Here is a 16,195-nt window from a genome sequence, read left to right on the forward strand (position 1 = left end):
TGATAACAACATTAAGCAGATAATCAAAACCCTAAAAGGGAATATGCGGAGAAAATAAGCTTCTCCAACACTAATTAGCACACTCTCTCTGGCTTTTGTCAATCCTCTGTCTCCCTTCATTCCGTCTCTTGCGCTGCTCATCTTATTTGATGGTTATCAGACGGGAGAGGTGTAAATTGCTGCTCAGAGCCATCTCAGCAAATTCCCCAGCTCTGCTATCTCTCCTTCATCTTTCAATCAGCTCCTATCCCTCGTTTCTTATCCACTGCCTGATTCTTTTCATCTCTGTAGGGGAAATGGGATGTAATCACCAACTCTTGGCGCAGTATGGACACAGCACAGGTGTGTGTGTGTGTGTGTGTGTTTCCCTTATGCATGAACTTTTAGGATAAAAATATTCAATAACTAAATTGAGGTGATGGTGTTTGTGTCTCCCATGAGCAAATCTGCACGCATGTGTGCACATGCTAAAGCCACGAGCCACCGCCAGTGTTAATAAGGTAGGATTTCTTCTTCCTGTTTTTGTCCCGGGGAACATACACAATCACACGTTAATGACCCAGCAGCATGGTGTTAATAAGAGAGACTAAGAAAAATAGAGAATGGACAAAAAGAAACGGAGGGCAGATGCAGGGAGAAATTTAATAATTGGTCAGTGTGAGCCTAAGGAAGGGAAAGCCACAAGAGGATTTATGAACGAACAGGCAGATACGGTGTGTACAGGCAACATGCAGCCATGTGTGAAAACATGGTCCCCTTAGCCGCCCTCCGGCCCAGTGGGAGACAGAGGAGGGTGGGCACACTGCAGGCAACACTTATTGTTGTTATGAATATCCAAGGCTATATCTAAACTTCGATTTTTATTATATTTTTTTAAGCCATGATGTGGGGTGTGTTTCATTCGTGTACACTTGATTCTAATTAAAGAAAAATGAGAAGGAAAGTGCCATGAGAGGGAAACAAAGGCAGGGAATTGGTGTTGTTGTTTATCACTGAATTGCTCTGGTAATGAGAATGGAATAGGGGCTGGCACGTTGTTATTATGCTTCTTGGCAGGGTGTTGGTGTCTCTGCCTGTGTTTGTGTGCACGCACTATAATCATGTGCATACAATCCTAAGTGGCCGAGCTATGTTGGAGGAGAGCCCCCTCCCGCGCGCCAGGCAAGGAGCATTGGCTGTAAGATAACTGGCAAAACACAAGAGCATAGGCACAGACGCTGTCGCTGCCAGGTGTGTTGAAGAGGTAATCGTCAGTGTGGCACGCCAGCTGCCAGAGGCTTAGAGCAGGAGAGCTCGAGAGAAAATGAGGAGCAGCCTCTGGTGAAGTCTGTTTGCCCGAGGGTCCAGCTCAATATCTGCGCTTGCTGTTTATCCGACACCCCTCTGTCCCCTTGCACCACTTTGTATGCTCCCTATAGTTTCAGTCTTTGCCTCCTCTGCCCACTCTCCTTGTCCTGTCTGCTCCTGTTCATCCTCATTTCCCATTCTATCTATTTTTTCTGTCTTCTCTCTCTCTCTCTCTCTACCGTGCATCTGTCCAACTCTCTCCGGATCCCAGCTGAGCTGATCCAGATATTCTGTCGGTGCAATTTGTAAATTGTGATCCTGTTGTTCTGTTCTGTACATACGACATCTATTGCATGTCTGTCCGTCCTGGGAGAGATATCTATCCTCTGTGGCTCTTCATGAGGTTTTTTTTTCCATCTTTTATTTCCCCCAGTTAAAAGGTTTTTTTTTCTCTATATGGCCAGCTTTTCCTCACTTGAATCGAGGGTCTAAGGACAGAGGATGTTATTCACTGTACAGTTTGTAAAGCCCACTGAGGCAATGTGATTTTGGGCTATATAAATACAATTGATTAGAGCTTTCACTGAGAGGCTGCACCATTACCAGCAGTCAATCCCCCAACAGGTCTACTCCAGTAGAGACCAACAGTCACATGTGTTTTTATCTTTTCTGTCCCCACTGACAGCATCCAGAGAGAAGCCTGGACGTATGTAGTCCCAAAGTGATGAGATACTCTACACATTAGAGACACTGTTTGTTTATCAGGTAGCAGAAAGATACAGGCTGATGTCTGTAGTGGACTACATTGATGTCTATATCACTGTAGACCCTGCTCAGTCTAATTTGTCGAATTATGTTTTTTGTTTTTTTTGCAGATGCAAATGCAGTAATGAGGCTCTGGCACCATAGCGTTGTATTCCAATCCTATATTTTGATTACCGTTTAATCATTTGAATAATTTCTCATAGCGGAGATGTTAGCTTGTTCTTGCTTCTAGAAAGTAAGGATCAGCTGTTTGTTGTTGTCGTTTGCTAAATATTTTGAGGGTTTGTACTGTTGTGTAGGCAAAGTAAAATTTTGAAGAAATCACATTGGACTGATGGAATTTTTTTTATTTTCTGCCGTGTTATAGAAAAAACAACTAGTTACTTAATTGAGAAAATAATTGGCAGATTTGATCAATAATACAAATTAATGATTTGTTATTATTTAATGTTGATTATTAATCTGCTATGTTTAGATAAACCAGTGGGGGTTTTTTTTGTCTTGACATCACAATTAAATGTATTTATCTTTAATGTTTTTTGGAAAACATTTTTATTTGATTTGACTTCAAGGTATGAAACCATCTCTCTGATTCTCTGCAGCCTTACAGATGATTTGGGTCCAAATATCAGCCATTTTTTCCAAAATTTTTTCCTATTCTAAAAATTCTTCTATTCTAAAACGGAAAATTTCACTGGGAATTTAATAATTCTAAATTATTCATATTTTCTGCATTTTAATCTCTGAAAAGATAAAAATCATCTTGGCACATATCGGGATAGGCCAAAATCGGCCTATAATATTGGCTGATCATATATCTGGTCCCCATCACGTTCAATAAATTCAAACTGCAAATTCATTTTCTCCCGCACCTGCTTGAACATCTGACCCCTGAATGTGGAAGACCTTTGAGAAATCATCTTATACACTCTGGTGTGAACACATGCAGACACACACAGCTCTATAAATGTCATTGCTCTGGTTTGAGTGTGACCAGATGCGTCTGTGTACTGTCAGTGGTGAGGCTGTTGACATTTGATGTTGTGAATAGGAACGTTGTGTATCTGTTCACCTTGGCTCCCTCCACACTGATAAAACCAGCCTGTGTTTTAATTGCAGCGCCACATGTATACATGTTTACTTTATGGAGCCTGGAGATGAGCTAAATGACGAAGTACAAGTAACTTTTTTGAGGTCAGCTAAAATTATTTGACTTTTTTTAGATGCACAGAAAACCACAAAAGTAAAATGGTTGACTGGTAAAGACTTTTTTTTCCCCTTTTTCTGTGTAGTCTTTCATTTCCAGTGTTATTTTACTGTCACGTCTGGATTTTGTTCAGTAGAAGGAAAAAAAACAAAGAAGAGATAAGCTTAGAAGCACTAAACACTGTAATTTTAAGACCAGCTATGAGTTTTGTCAATCCCCTTTCTCTGCTGTTTGTCATGGGGCGAATCAGAAGTGCTTTTTGGTAAAAGACGGTATTTTAGAGTAAAGCAGAAGTTATTATTTCAGGCATTTTTGATGCTTCTTTCGTCACTGCTTTGTCGATAAAGTGGTTGGAAATGTCACCATTGCTTCCATGATTGCTAAGGTTTGTGTGTGTGTCTATGTATGTGTGTGTGTGTGTGAATGGAGGAGGGTGATTAGTCTAGCTTACAGTAAGTGTGTTACCCAGTGTATGAAAACAAGCACATGTTTGTATTGCATCCCACTCCCTCAGACCCCTGCCAGCTCATGAAAAATGAATGAAGGCCTGTGTGTGTGCTTGTGTGTCCGCATGTCGATCTCCACACGGGTTGATCAGCTATTTTGTCGGATGTTGATCAGACATGGACTGCAGCTTGTTAGATGGTGATCATGCTGCTGGCTTTTTTCCTTCCTTTGTATTTTTTTATTGCAAAGATTTGCCCCTGACACTTCCCCCTTGTAGGTGTTAATCAACATTTTCCTCTCTCTCTCTGTCTCCTCTTCATCTCCTAGAAATACAACCTCTCGTAGAGTGGTGGCCAGAGTGACAGAGGAGCACATGTGGAGCGGAAACAGCACAACAGCAACATCCTGACCGGTAACCTTGCTTCTGCACCCCATCACGCCGCCCAGCAGCTCCAGAAGCGGGCGACAGAAGGAAGGAAACGCGCGACCACTCCTCCTGCAGGCATGGTAATGCAGCACTTTCTGTCTGTAGGAGTTGTGTGTTTGTGCGGGAGTAAGGATATACTCTCCAGACTGGAGGGGGTGTAAGAGTTCAATCTGATAACTGGCTCTAGACATGACAACAGAGTGTGTGTTTCAAAGAGAGGTACCCGATAAGACCTAGCGTAGACAGGAGTCTGTAGCTTTGTGTTTTTGGGGGGGGAAACAGGGAGGAACTATACATTGGAGAAAGAGGAGACATTGGAGAAAGAGGAGAATGAAAGAGACAAAGGAGGTTAAGAAGGTAAAGGAAAGAAACGGAAGCAGAGGGACATCAGAGGAGGTTGTGAAAAGAAGAAGAGTGGTGATTAAGAGGATGAGAGAGAAAAAAGAACCGTGGTTTAATTAATATTCGCTCTGCATTTGGTTAATTACTTGTAAAAAGCATCTCTGCCATATGCTTACATTCCCATAGTTTGAAGTAGTAATTATGTGTGGCATTGATGTGATACATCCTTCCTGTGTTCATGTGGAAGAGGTGTGTCAAGAGAGGAAGAAGATGTACAAAACGGACTACTGTGCTGTTCAGGAGGAGGAGAGGGCGGCTAGAGTGATCAAAGCGAGCAGCGGAGGGAGAGAATGACAAGTGGGGGCAGATAAGACTGTAAAAAAACATAAATGATGGACAGAAACACAAGGGATGAAAAGCGCAAAGCCTGTGGAAAGCAAAAAGAGTAGAGCAGGATAACGTGGGGAAAGGAGGGAGGTTAAGAGCTGAGAGAGGTAGAGGTGGAGAGCGAGAGAGACGAGGGATTGATTAATGGTCTTGGCTTGTGACAGTGGGAGCTTTTCCCTCGAGGGGGGGAGCAGAGAAGAAGATGAATTATTTAAAAAGCAGAACAAGAGGAGGAAGGAGGAAAAATGGGTGCAAAAATGAAGAGAGTGGAGAAAAGAGGGGGAGGAGAGAGGATGGGAAGGGGGGAAGGGGGGAAGGGGGCAGGGAGGAGGAAGATGAATGATTGAGAGAAAACAAGATGGTGGTGAAGGTGCTGAGGTTGGACTCTGCAGAAGAGGGCACATGGTCGAGCTCATAAATAACCAAGGGTAATGAGACTAGTGTGTGTGTGTGTGTGTGTGTGTGTGCGTGCGTGTGTGTGTGTGTGAGTGTGTGTGTGCGTGTGTGTGTGATTAGTCTTGAGTTATGATGATGCAGCAAATACTGCGGGTGACCTTGGCGAGGTTACCACCGCGTAAACCGCACAATACACAAAACAGCTTCTTTATTGACTTTCCTTAGAGCTCTCTGCTTTTAATGAATACGCATGCCCACTGTGTTTGTTTGCCTCGTCAATCCCCAATTTTTTTGGCTACTACACACCCACACACACACACACACACACACACATTTCTGGTTGATGATTTTGTAGCTGCCCAGCATGTGTTATAGCTTGCTCCTTATAAGTGTCATCATGAGTTCACTGCTCGATTTCCAGGGGAGATGCTACAGAAGTTGCCAAGCGTAAAGTTTTAACTGCTTCTTTGAAAAGCTCCCATCTTTTACAGCATTTTTTTGATGTACAATTAGGAGAAGACATGACGAAATTGCTTAGAAACAAAATGAAATCGGTACAGTTCTAAAAGCTTTGGTGGAAACGGGAAAAGCAGGTTTTATTCAAACAATGTTCCTGCTCTTCCGTAAGACATCATTTTATTCTTATTTTTGATATAGTTCTGGTATTTCAATCATATAGACACGGCCATACTCAATATCATAACGGTATGCCCAGAAACAGCATAATGTCAGCTCATCTGCTTTTAGCAGGCCCGGTCATAATATTTTATAGGCAGGCCAGAAACCTTTTAAACAATGCAGACACATTAAAGGGAGCAAAGGGCACGGACAAAAAAATCTCTTTCTTTAGTGCAAAGGGAAGTGTAGTTTAAGGAGGCTTGTTTCGTGACAGCAGACTTTAGATGAACGCATCGCTGAAACAAGTCAGGCTGGGAGTTTAGTTGAAATTTAGTCCAACCAGATGTAGACAGTTGGTTTAATACCTGTCACTGGACGCCTATTCCCTTCTTCCTTTTGCTATCTGTGTGTACTGTTTTACAATTCCTCAACACTGCATGAAAAAACCTCCAAGCTAGCATCCAACACGCTGAAATTGGCAATAGGGCTGCAGCTATCGATTCTTTTTGTAATCGATTAATCTAGCACTTTATCGATCGATTAATCAAGTAATCGGATATTTTTTTTTTTTTTTGCGTTTTTAAACAACCAAAACAAATAATGCATAACGAAAATGATGTGGCTGTAAAATGATCAAGCATTTCTCAAAAAAACAGAGGTATTCATTCCAACTCCAACATTTGGCTCTAAAACTAAGCCCATTTATTAAGTGCCAGTGCCAATAATTAAACAACAATTGGTTAAATCAACTTACTGTAAAACATGTATAACATGTAAAACTGTGAATACAAACTTAAATAGTAAAGGCCATTTGGCCTTGGTTTTGTTTTCTTCATACAACATTACAAAAAAAGGATTGCACCTTCTGCAAATTACCCACCTGGGAACAAAGAATGAATATGAAATATCAAGCCAAACAGGTACACAATCTGTACAATTTATAAAAAAAAATAAATGTAAATAAAACAATTATAAATAAATAAAATAAATAAATTATAAATAAATTATAAATAAGACTTTTTCAGTCTTCAGTCCCCAAATCCATGATAACCACACTAATCCGCCAATCACAAGGAGGCAAATACACTGTGTGGGAAGACTAGGGTCCTACCTACTCCACATTATACGTGTCCTCCTGGAACCAAAACTTATCCTGAACTGTCAGGAATCATTTCAAAGTGAAAATACAATGAAATTTTCCATTAAGAAAGGTAACAAATTGTTGTTTATTATAGTTTGTAGAAAATTTGAATCGACTTCGTAATTAGACAAGAAAATTGCAATCAGTGCATCACTACACCTTAGCAGACTCTGTTGACATGCCCTGTATCATATTTTTGTACTTAATTTATCTTATATTTATTGGGACAGTTTAGAGTTCTGACTCAACACTATTGTTGAGCTGCAACACAATGCTGCCATGCATTACTTTGATGTATGTGTATCCTGCTATCGTGTGCATGAGCGTGTGTCTGTGTGTAAGTGTCTTTGACTGCACGTATGTGGTAATTTGAAAGACAGCAAGCGAGCGAAAGAGAGAGAGAGAGAGCTCACAATAAAAGAGGATAGCAGAGTGTGGCGGCCCGTCCTGCCAAACAGAGTGCAGATAAATCACAGAATGAATTTTTAATGCAATCTCCCCGAGGCTGCTGGATGTTACAGAGACAGCACTGAGATTTTCTATTTGTGTGTGTGTGTGTGTGTGTGTGTGTGTGTGTGTGTGTGTGTGTGTGTGTTGCTTGTCCCTTCACTCTTTGACAGGTTTGAGAATTTTCTTTTCTCCTTCGACTTCTCTTGGTTTTGTGTTGGACTAAAGAGGTGCGACACCGCTTGTGAAACTGTTTTGCCTGATATTTATGGGCGGTGATTTGTTTTTCTAGGTTTTGGTTTACTTTTACTTTGAGGGTGTTTTGGCCTGTGCTGTCTGCTTTATTGCAAACAAAACCTTTGTTTCTGCTGCTCCTGCTCAAAAATATTAAAATCCAGTTTGCCCTTTTCTCCCTGCACCTCCTTCTGTCGATCGCTCCCTGTTTGTTTACATTCTCCTCTTCTCTCCCTCATCTCTTATTCTCTTTTTTACAACACCTGGTAGTGTGTGCTCTCACAGGCACTTTAGGGCATATGACTTATTGAAAATAAGAGCACACAAACACCTCCTCAGGCCCACTGCCTCTGCATCCACACACACAGAACAATATCTCTAAAAGGTGCTCTAAATGGCAATAGAAAAGGAGAACATCTGTAACAAAGAGCAGGTATAGAGTATCTCTCCAATCACAGCTGATATTGTTCCGGTGAGCCTTCTTGGCATTGGGTCATGTAATTTATAGCAGATGGCCACAGAGACACAGGAAGAGACTGAGAGACACAGGCAGCGATGGAGAGGAAAGGCATTGGACTCTGCTTCTGCTTCTAAAGTGAAGCAGCCGCTCCTGAGAACATGCGTGTCTAACCACAGCACCTTGAACTAAAATGGTTTTACTTCAGGGCATTAAGGACAGACTGGGGGTGATGGATGGAAGTGATGAAAGTAATGGCTGTGTATTTGTGTGTATGTATGTGTGTGACACTGTAATTGATCGAAAGGGTTTTATGTGCTTATGTCACTCATGATTTCTATGTGTCCAGTGTGTATTACCACAGTTGTTGTATTTTCTTACGTATGAGGCTTTCTTGTGTCGGTGTGTGTGCACATTAGTGGAGTACACAGCGAGTTGTAAATGCTGTGTAATGTGGTTATGTAACATGGGCCTGCCAGCCGGTGGGCCTCACTGGAGCATGAAATGGAGTGTAATTGGTAAGTGTGTGGTCTAAAAGCACTATGCAACACTTGCATATGATGGTATAGCACACACAGGCACACAATGCATGGTGTGTGGTGGTGGCGGCTTGTGTGCAGACAGCTGGGATTTAACGGTTGCATATTTGCATGAGGTGTTTCTGATTCCTTGGTAGTGCTGGAAGAATCACAGAGAACAGATTTTTGCTTCCTTCATAAGATTTTACCAAATCTTTATTATTTATATTTAGCTCTTCACAGAGTTACAGAAGACTGAGCTGTGGTGAAATAATTCCTTTGGTGTGCATAGCGTGCAGTGATATAATGCAAGGCATGAAGCCATACATTTCACAGGGCATTCAAATTACGATTTTGCTATCAGCAAATGTAATTAACAGTTTCAATTGTCTCTATATTATTTGCACAATTTCCAATAAGGCCAAATGTTTGGCTCTAAAGAGTTGTTTTTTTTTCTTTTCTTTTAGTTAACTTTCATTGCAATTTCAGTCAAATTAATCTTAAGGAACATCCCTACTATGATTAAAGGGGCTCTAGGTAACAATTCTGGTGGTCTGACATTATTACAGTCTCCAAGTTATTTTATTTTGGGAACCTGAGCAGTGTGATGATCACTGATTTTCACTTTCTGTTCAAACAAAGTGGTTCAGGTATTATGGTTATGCTGTTGGCTTGTTTACTTATAGACCCAGCACATTTTGTTGTAGAGTTGGTGCCATGTTTAATTTACAACAGCTCTCTGTCTATGATATCAAAACTTAATTTGAGCATTACATATTCAATGTGTAGACATAACAGCATTTACTTTGGCCCCGCAAGACACCTGAACTTCATTTTCAGTGCCAAGGATCAGCTTAAGGTCAATATGCTGAAATTGGACACAGTGTAATTTTGTGTCAGTGACACTGGGGTTGTCTTAGGCATCAGGATCCTTTGTGACCTAACCATCATTTATGATTTATTTTGCCCTCACTGATACAGTCACACAAGTATACTTGGACAGAAGGACACATTGTGCAATTGACCTCGAGGTTATGTGATGGTTAGAGTGGATTCAAGGACAACCAAGGAGTTGTCCCTAACAGACTGAGTGCTGGCCTTTGTACAATATGTGTGTATAACCCGACTGTGAAGAAGTCATAGGAGCAACATGAGCATTTCCAGCACGGAGCACTTACAGCATGACGGCAGCATTTTTTTTTTTATCATTAGACTTGAGAACATTATGAAAAGCAGGGTTGAACATCTAGTTTTTAGACTTGTCATAAAATTTTCACTCAACCTCTCTCTCAGATTTGTGTGTAACCCATGAAATGCATCAGTTCCTGTCTTGGCTACAGCAGCTCACATATCAGATCATCTTGTCTAAATGTCTGCAACATTATCTGGGCACACGCTGGCCTGGGAGGTCGATTCCTGTCAGTGAGTCCTCCTTAACTGCCCTGATTTACACGGTGATCAGAGCGGCTGGGCAACAACTCCCACATGGTCGAGTAGTACCCCCCCCCCCCCCCCCCCCCCCCCGGCCCCCAAACACACACATACACACACACACACAGCAACATAGACACTCATCGTAATGTGGTTTATAGCTGCAGAAGCTCCCATTAGCAACGGCTCATAAAATCTGCGAGTGTTGGTCTGTTAAACACTGTTCTGAGAAGGCACACAAGTAGAAAGATGCGCACAGTTTTGTAGACGTGCACGTAGGTGAACACACACACTGATACACCTAGTCATCACCTTTTCTTGTGCAGTACTTTTTGCACAAACCAGAATAAAAAATTTAAAACAGAAGTTAAAATAATTTAAAGCTTGATAATGACACCGTGCTGTGATTTTTCAATGGGTTCTTTTCTACTTATTAATTTGACAATTAATTTTTCATTTAGAAAAATGCTCCATCAATTTATCCAACTGTCCAAGGAAAATAATTGATTGCCTGAAAATGTCAAACAAAGCCATGAATATCATGCTGATCAAAATAAGGCATAATGATGTTTGGAAACCAGATTGGATATTTTACTTCCATCTACTTGTGTATTCTTTCAGGGTATCTAAATTCTCTCCATGTCACTCCGGTCTGTCTTGCCAACGTGATGCAGAATCACAGCCCCAGTGGGAACAGAGTGCGTACCCCTGCCAAATGTTCATGCCACACCGTGAGCTACACAGGCTGCAAGGCTGCAGTTATTGTGCAGTGCTTGTCCTCCATTCTGTTAATGGCTTTGTCTCAGTCACTGGTGAAAAAGAATGTCACCAGTTCAATTAGGAATGGGATGAATTGTGTGAGTACGTGTGTTTTTGCATCTGTGTGTGTGTGCAAATGTGCTGTTGGTCCTTGGATTTCAAGAAGGTTGGGCGCAGCACCCAAGCTACGCTATCCATGCTACTCAGAAAAGGTCATCTCTCCTCTCTGTGTGTGTGTGTGTGTGTGTGTGTGTGTGTGTGTGTGTGTGTGTGTGTGTGTGTGTGTGTGTGTGTGTGTGTGTGTGTGTGTGTGTGTCAGTTAGCATGCCCGGTGTGTGGTTCTCTTTGAGTAGTTGTGTGCAGTGAACAAAGGGAAATGTGGGTCTTGGAGATAAGCAGCTTGTTGAGAGCAGCCTCCTCGTGTTGAACCTCAGGCTCAGGAGGCTGTGATAACCTCTAATGATTAAAAGTGAACCCCATCTTCAGAGTCAGGCTACCAAGTGTTGCTGTAAACAATACCTAATTGTTTTGTCAGATATTATATATTTCCCAAAAAGTAAAGCTGGAGTGGAGGGAGTAAGAGAGAGACAAAGTGAGAAAGTCAAAGAGATAAAAGGCTAGACAGAGCAAAGCTGAACTACAGTTAAGAGCCTGCTAAAAAGAAAACTGAAGACATCAAAGCCTCAGTATAACACGAAAGTAATGCCAGATAGAAAAGAGACTTCAAATTAGCAGTGCGGCAGAAGTGGTGTTGCTGCCAGCCAGATAAACACTGAGGAATTATTATGAAATATTGTGCTGTGACAAGCATTATAGTATATTAATTAGGCTGTTGTACGGGTATGTCTGTTGTTCATTATATAGTTGCCCCAGAGTGTTTACAGTATGAGTGTTGCTGCTTTGATAATAGATTTTAATGCATGTTTAGTATGTTTATGCTGCGGGTTATCCTATCATCTGTTCCATGCATTGCCACACAAGTTACCCGATGTGTCAGCTTTGCATTAAAATTATATTACTTAAAACCTAATGGTCATATTTTCCATTTCACAACCACCCACTGAAATGCTGTGGCACCCAAATAAATATATAAACCGCTGACATGCAATGTATAAGGTCTTTTCATATGAGCGGGCACAAGCCCAGGGACACATCTGGGTGGTATTAATGTAAGAGCACGGATCACAAAAGCCTCCGTTACACCTGCTCCTCTCCTTCATCCCTCTACTTTTCCATTTATCTTTTGGTTCAGCCTCCACTCCTACAACTATTTATTGTCCTGTCTCCTTTTAAAGGTTGTGTATTGTTCCCGTAGCCCTCCTCTGCTGTCCTCTATTCTCTCCTCTGTGCTGCCCATGTCTGATGGCTCCCATCTGATTTCCCAGAGACTAAGAAGGACACAAGAGCTGACATAAATTTCCGAGGCTGGAGTATCTGATTGAATTAGGACAGGTGGAGAGGATGATCGCTGTATGTGTGTACTGTATGTGCATGTGTGTCAGGGTCAGTGACATTAAATGGAAGCTATCATTGAGTTAAGAATCGATTTCTTTCCCATAAAAAAGACAAATGTCCAGTTTGTGCAAACGTGTGTGTGTGTGTGAGTGCTGTTTTTATTTTATTGTGGTGGTGTGAAAAGCTTGATTTGATGGATTAAAGCTCAATCTGTTGTTGAAAATCTCTCTCCAGTTGTTCCCTTGCCGTATACAAAGATTGTATTGTGTTTTTTAGCTCTCGGTTATTTCTTGCCCTTCTTTCTCTTACAGAGGTCCTTCCGTTCCTTCAGTAACGATGACCGCCATGTCATGGCGAAACACTCCACCATCTACCCCTCCTCTCAGGAGCTGGAGGCCGTTCAGACACTGGTGTCCACCGTCGAGTGCGCCCTCAAACACGTCTCTGACTGGCTGGATAAGAGCAACAGCGACGCCCACAGCCAGGCTGCTGACAGCCAACCAGCAGACAGCACAGAGGAGGACGATCCTGGTGAAGAGGCCAGCGACGAAAATGAAGAGTCAAGTGACGGCTACAGGTAGGGTTATAGTGATGTATTGTAGAGCTGCAACAAATGATTTTGTTGTTTTTGTGCAAAAATAATAATATTTGTAGAACTACATTTGTAAAAGTAACTAAAGCTGTCAGATACATGTAGTGAATTAAAGGTACAATCTTTTCCTCTGAGATGTAGTTGAGTAGAGGTCGAAAGTAGCATGTAAGAAATACCTCAATTTTGTACTCAAGCGCTCAAGTGCTCTGCTGAATGCACTTAGTTACATTCCACCACTGGGAGTAGATTACCGTTTTTCAGTAAATACGCTTACTCGCTTTCTTGCAGAGAGTTAGATTTGGAGGAAATTGACTTAAAACCACTTGACAGTCTCCGAGCACGGTCTCCACACTCGGCTATCGCCATGAATCTTTTTATTAAGGGTTCACTACTTCTCATTAAGGTTCTGAATTGCCTTGTCTGATCTTATTTTGCTATCTTAATGGGCACCTTGTAACTTAATCTGTTAATCTGATGCAGAATACATAGAATACTGATACGTATTAAAAAACTGTATGACACTGACAAAATGAACTGGACCTTTTGGGTCAAGAGTGATTTATTTGACACAAGACTGGAAGTAGAGTTATCAATATGCATCAAGAACTCTCTGAGAGCCAAACATAGATTTTTATTAATAAAAGAGATGTTGTACCATTAACATTTTTTAGCTGTAAATTGAAGTGTTTGCCCTCACAGTTACGTCACATAAGATGTGAACGTTACAAATCGTTTCCTTTTTCTCTGAAACAGAGAGTCCAGCAGTGGCGGCGTGCTGTGTGGAGTGATGAGGATCGGTCTTGTGGCCAAAGGCCTCCTGATCAAAGGCGACATGGACCTGGAGCTCGTGCTGATGTGTAGAGACAAACCCACACAGACACTGCTGGACACTGTCTGTCACAATTTACCCACACAGATTGAGGTAAGAGACACGCACACAAAGGCTCACAGTCACATTACACTGCTTCTTGGTCTCTTTCTTTGGTTTTGTCTCACACATACACACACAATTACACTCTAGATTGAGATCAAACCTTCATAGTCTGCCAAATTCAATTCAGAAGGTTCTATTTTTATTGCACAGTCTTCCCAGTGTCAGAATTCAAGCTATGTGGATAAGCCTCCACGCTTTATGAGTGTTCCTGCCTAAATTTGCCAGCTCTCACTGCTACGTGTGTGTATATAAGTATATATGTAGTGTGTAAATGTAGGGAAAAGCGCTGCAAGTGTTGGCATAGACAGCGATGCGAATGTCAATTGAGAAGTCGAGAGGTGTTTTAGTATGTATGAGACGTGTGATTAATGCTCTCGTCACTACCTCTGTGTCATGTTTCCTAATTAACAAGTCATGGTGGCAGAAATTAAGCTCCTGATGTTCATACACACAGGAAACAAAACAGAACAGAACAGTGCACAGAAAAATGCTGTGACTTCAACTCTTGGGCTTGTTTGCTTGTATAACTGAGGAATATCTGATCTAGGGAAAACAATCTACCTTTTCAGCCCTCCTTGTAAAAGCCTTAAATAATGTGTTTCCATATATATTGTGGCAGTCAGGTACATTTTTGCATTCAATAAAGATTTGTTAAAAGTATTTAGCTTTAACTACAAACGCGGTGAAACCCTGCCAACCTGTCTGGCTGGTGCAGAGATTACTCAATGAATAAAATTCTGCCCCTGTGCCTCCTCTCTGCTTGTTCTCTTTTAGCAGTTAAGTGGTGTGAGAGAGAGAACGACAAGAACGTGTGTGTGTGGGCAGGGAAGTAATCTCATGTCTCGGCCCAGTGACCAGAGATTCTGATTTTCTCATCAGAGCCAAATGGGATGTAGATAGGCCCTCTGCGTCTCGCCATTCACATAGGCAGAATTGGACTCACCTGCAAACACACACTTGTTTATGTCACTTAGGAGGACATTGCATTAATTTTTCGGAAACTTATAATCCTACCTGTAACTGCCAGATATTATACCTAACCCCAACCCTTGCTCTACTCTTAATTTAACGTATTATTGCCCAGCAACATATTCTACAAAGAGAGTCCACTAGCAAATATAGCAAAAGCATGTATAGCAGTAACAGTTACACACTATACATGTTGTGTTTTAGTACACTTCTTCTGTTGATTAAATATGTATAGTCTGTCATGACTTTAAATGCTTTCATGAGTCTGTGTACCTGTTTCTACTTCTGCCTATGGGGGTAAAATGTCATTTGCTGAAGTGTCTGCAGGTTGTTGTCGCAAGATATTCTTGTTGTAGCAGTGTCGAATGAGTAATGTCACCACTGTGTGTGCTGACATGAATTCATTATCAGTCCCTCGTAGTGCTGACCACAGAGCTCAGCAGTAATTGATTCCTCCAGAATGAAGAATCACAGTGTACATACAGAAAGACAATTTCACAAATGTGCTGCTGGGAAACAATTCACATCCTAACATTATGTTTCATGATTTTCTTTCACAATCATCCCTTTGTTGTAATGTCACAGTTTTATATTATTTTTATTTGATAAAATAATACCATCTGTGTTGATTAGGCCTACTGTAATTAAATTAGTATATTCTTTATTTTGTATTTGTCTTTTTTCCATGCATGTGATCAATATATAGATGATATGGTGTTGGTAAATTTCACTTATTAGGGTCTCAAAAAGTAATATGATTTTAAACATTGTTTTTCCTGTCTTACCTGGTGATGTTGCAAATACATTTTGCTTCTTCTTCGTTTTTCATCTGCACTGAGTGTTGTGACCTTGGCCTCTGACCACCCACTTATGTCTGTTTGACACATGACAGAAGCTGACAGAAGAGAAATATGAGGTCACAAGCTCCTTGCCCGAGGTGGCCATTTTGGTACAAACTACAACAGAGCCCAAACTCACTCTTAAGATTACCCTCACCTCGCCGGCCATGAGGGAAGATGATGATGAAGAGGAGGAGGAGGAAGAGGAGGAGTTGGAGAATGGGGAGGAAGGAGAGGAGGAGAGGGAGGAGAAGGAGGAGGTGGTGGAGGAGGAAGAGGAAGAGGAGGAGCAGGAGATGAAGAATGGACAAGGTAGGAACACAGCGATAAATTGTAGTTTCTCCCTTTTTCCCTTTTAACTCATTAACTGACGCTGACACAAGACACGACAGGTACAGGACACATACAAGTTGAAACATTTAGAACGAATCATTGAACTAAACTGGTTAAGTCTAATAGCAATCTTCCTTCCCCATCCCCCCATTTTCATGGGTAGCAGAGACTGGTTATAATTGGTTGTGGGAGGTGGGAACGGGAGAGCAA

General features: G+C 41.5%; 1 protein-coding gene across 4 annotated transcripts in view; it reads left to right on the forward strand.

Annotated features, from left to right (window-relative positions):
• The window catches only part of strbp (spermatid perinuclear RNA binding protein), an 87,675-nt gene that overhangs the window by 45,701 nt on the left and 25,779 nt on the right, over positions 1-16,195 (forward strand). For all 4 annotated transcript variants that reach the window (XM_030434750.1, XM_030434751.1, XM_030434753.1 and 1 more), the window contains 4 exons: positions 4,034-4,213; positions 12,630-12,895; positions 13,664-13,832; positions 15,706-15,964. In XM_030434750.1, coding sequence (XP_030290610.1) covers positions 4,211-4,213; positions 12,630-12,895; positions 13,664-13,832; positions 15,706-15,964 — 697 coding nt within the window. In that variant the 5' untranslated portion in view covers positions 4,034-4,210. The remainder of the gene's footprint in view (positions 1-4,033; positions 4,214-12,629; positions 12,896-13,663; positions 13,833-15,705; positions 15,965-16,195) is intronic.

This window comes from Sparus aurata, chromosome 12 (assembly GCF_900880675.1).
Source record: "Sparus aurata chromosome 12, fSpaAur1.1, whole genome shotgun sequence".
Classification (NCBI taxonomy): Eukaryota; Metazoa; Chordata; class Actinopteri; order Spariformes; family Sparidae; genus Sparus; species Sparus aurata.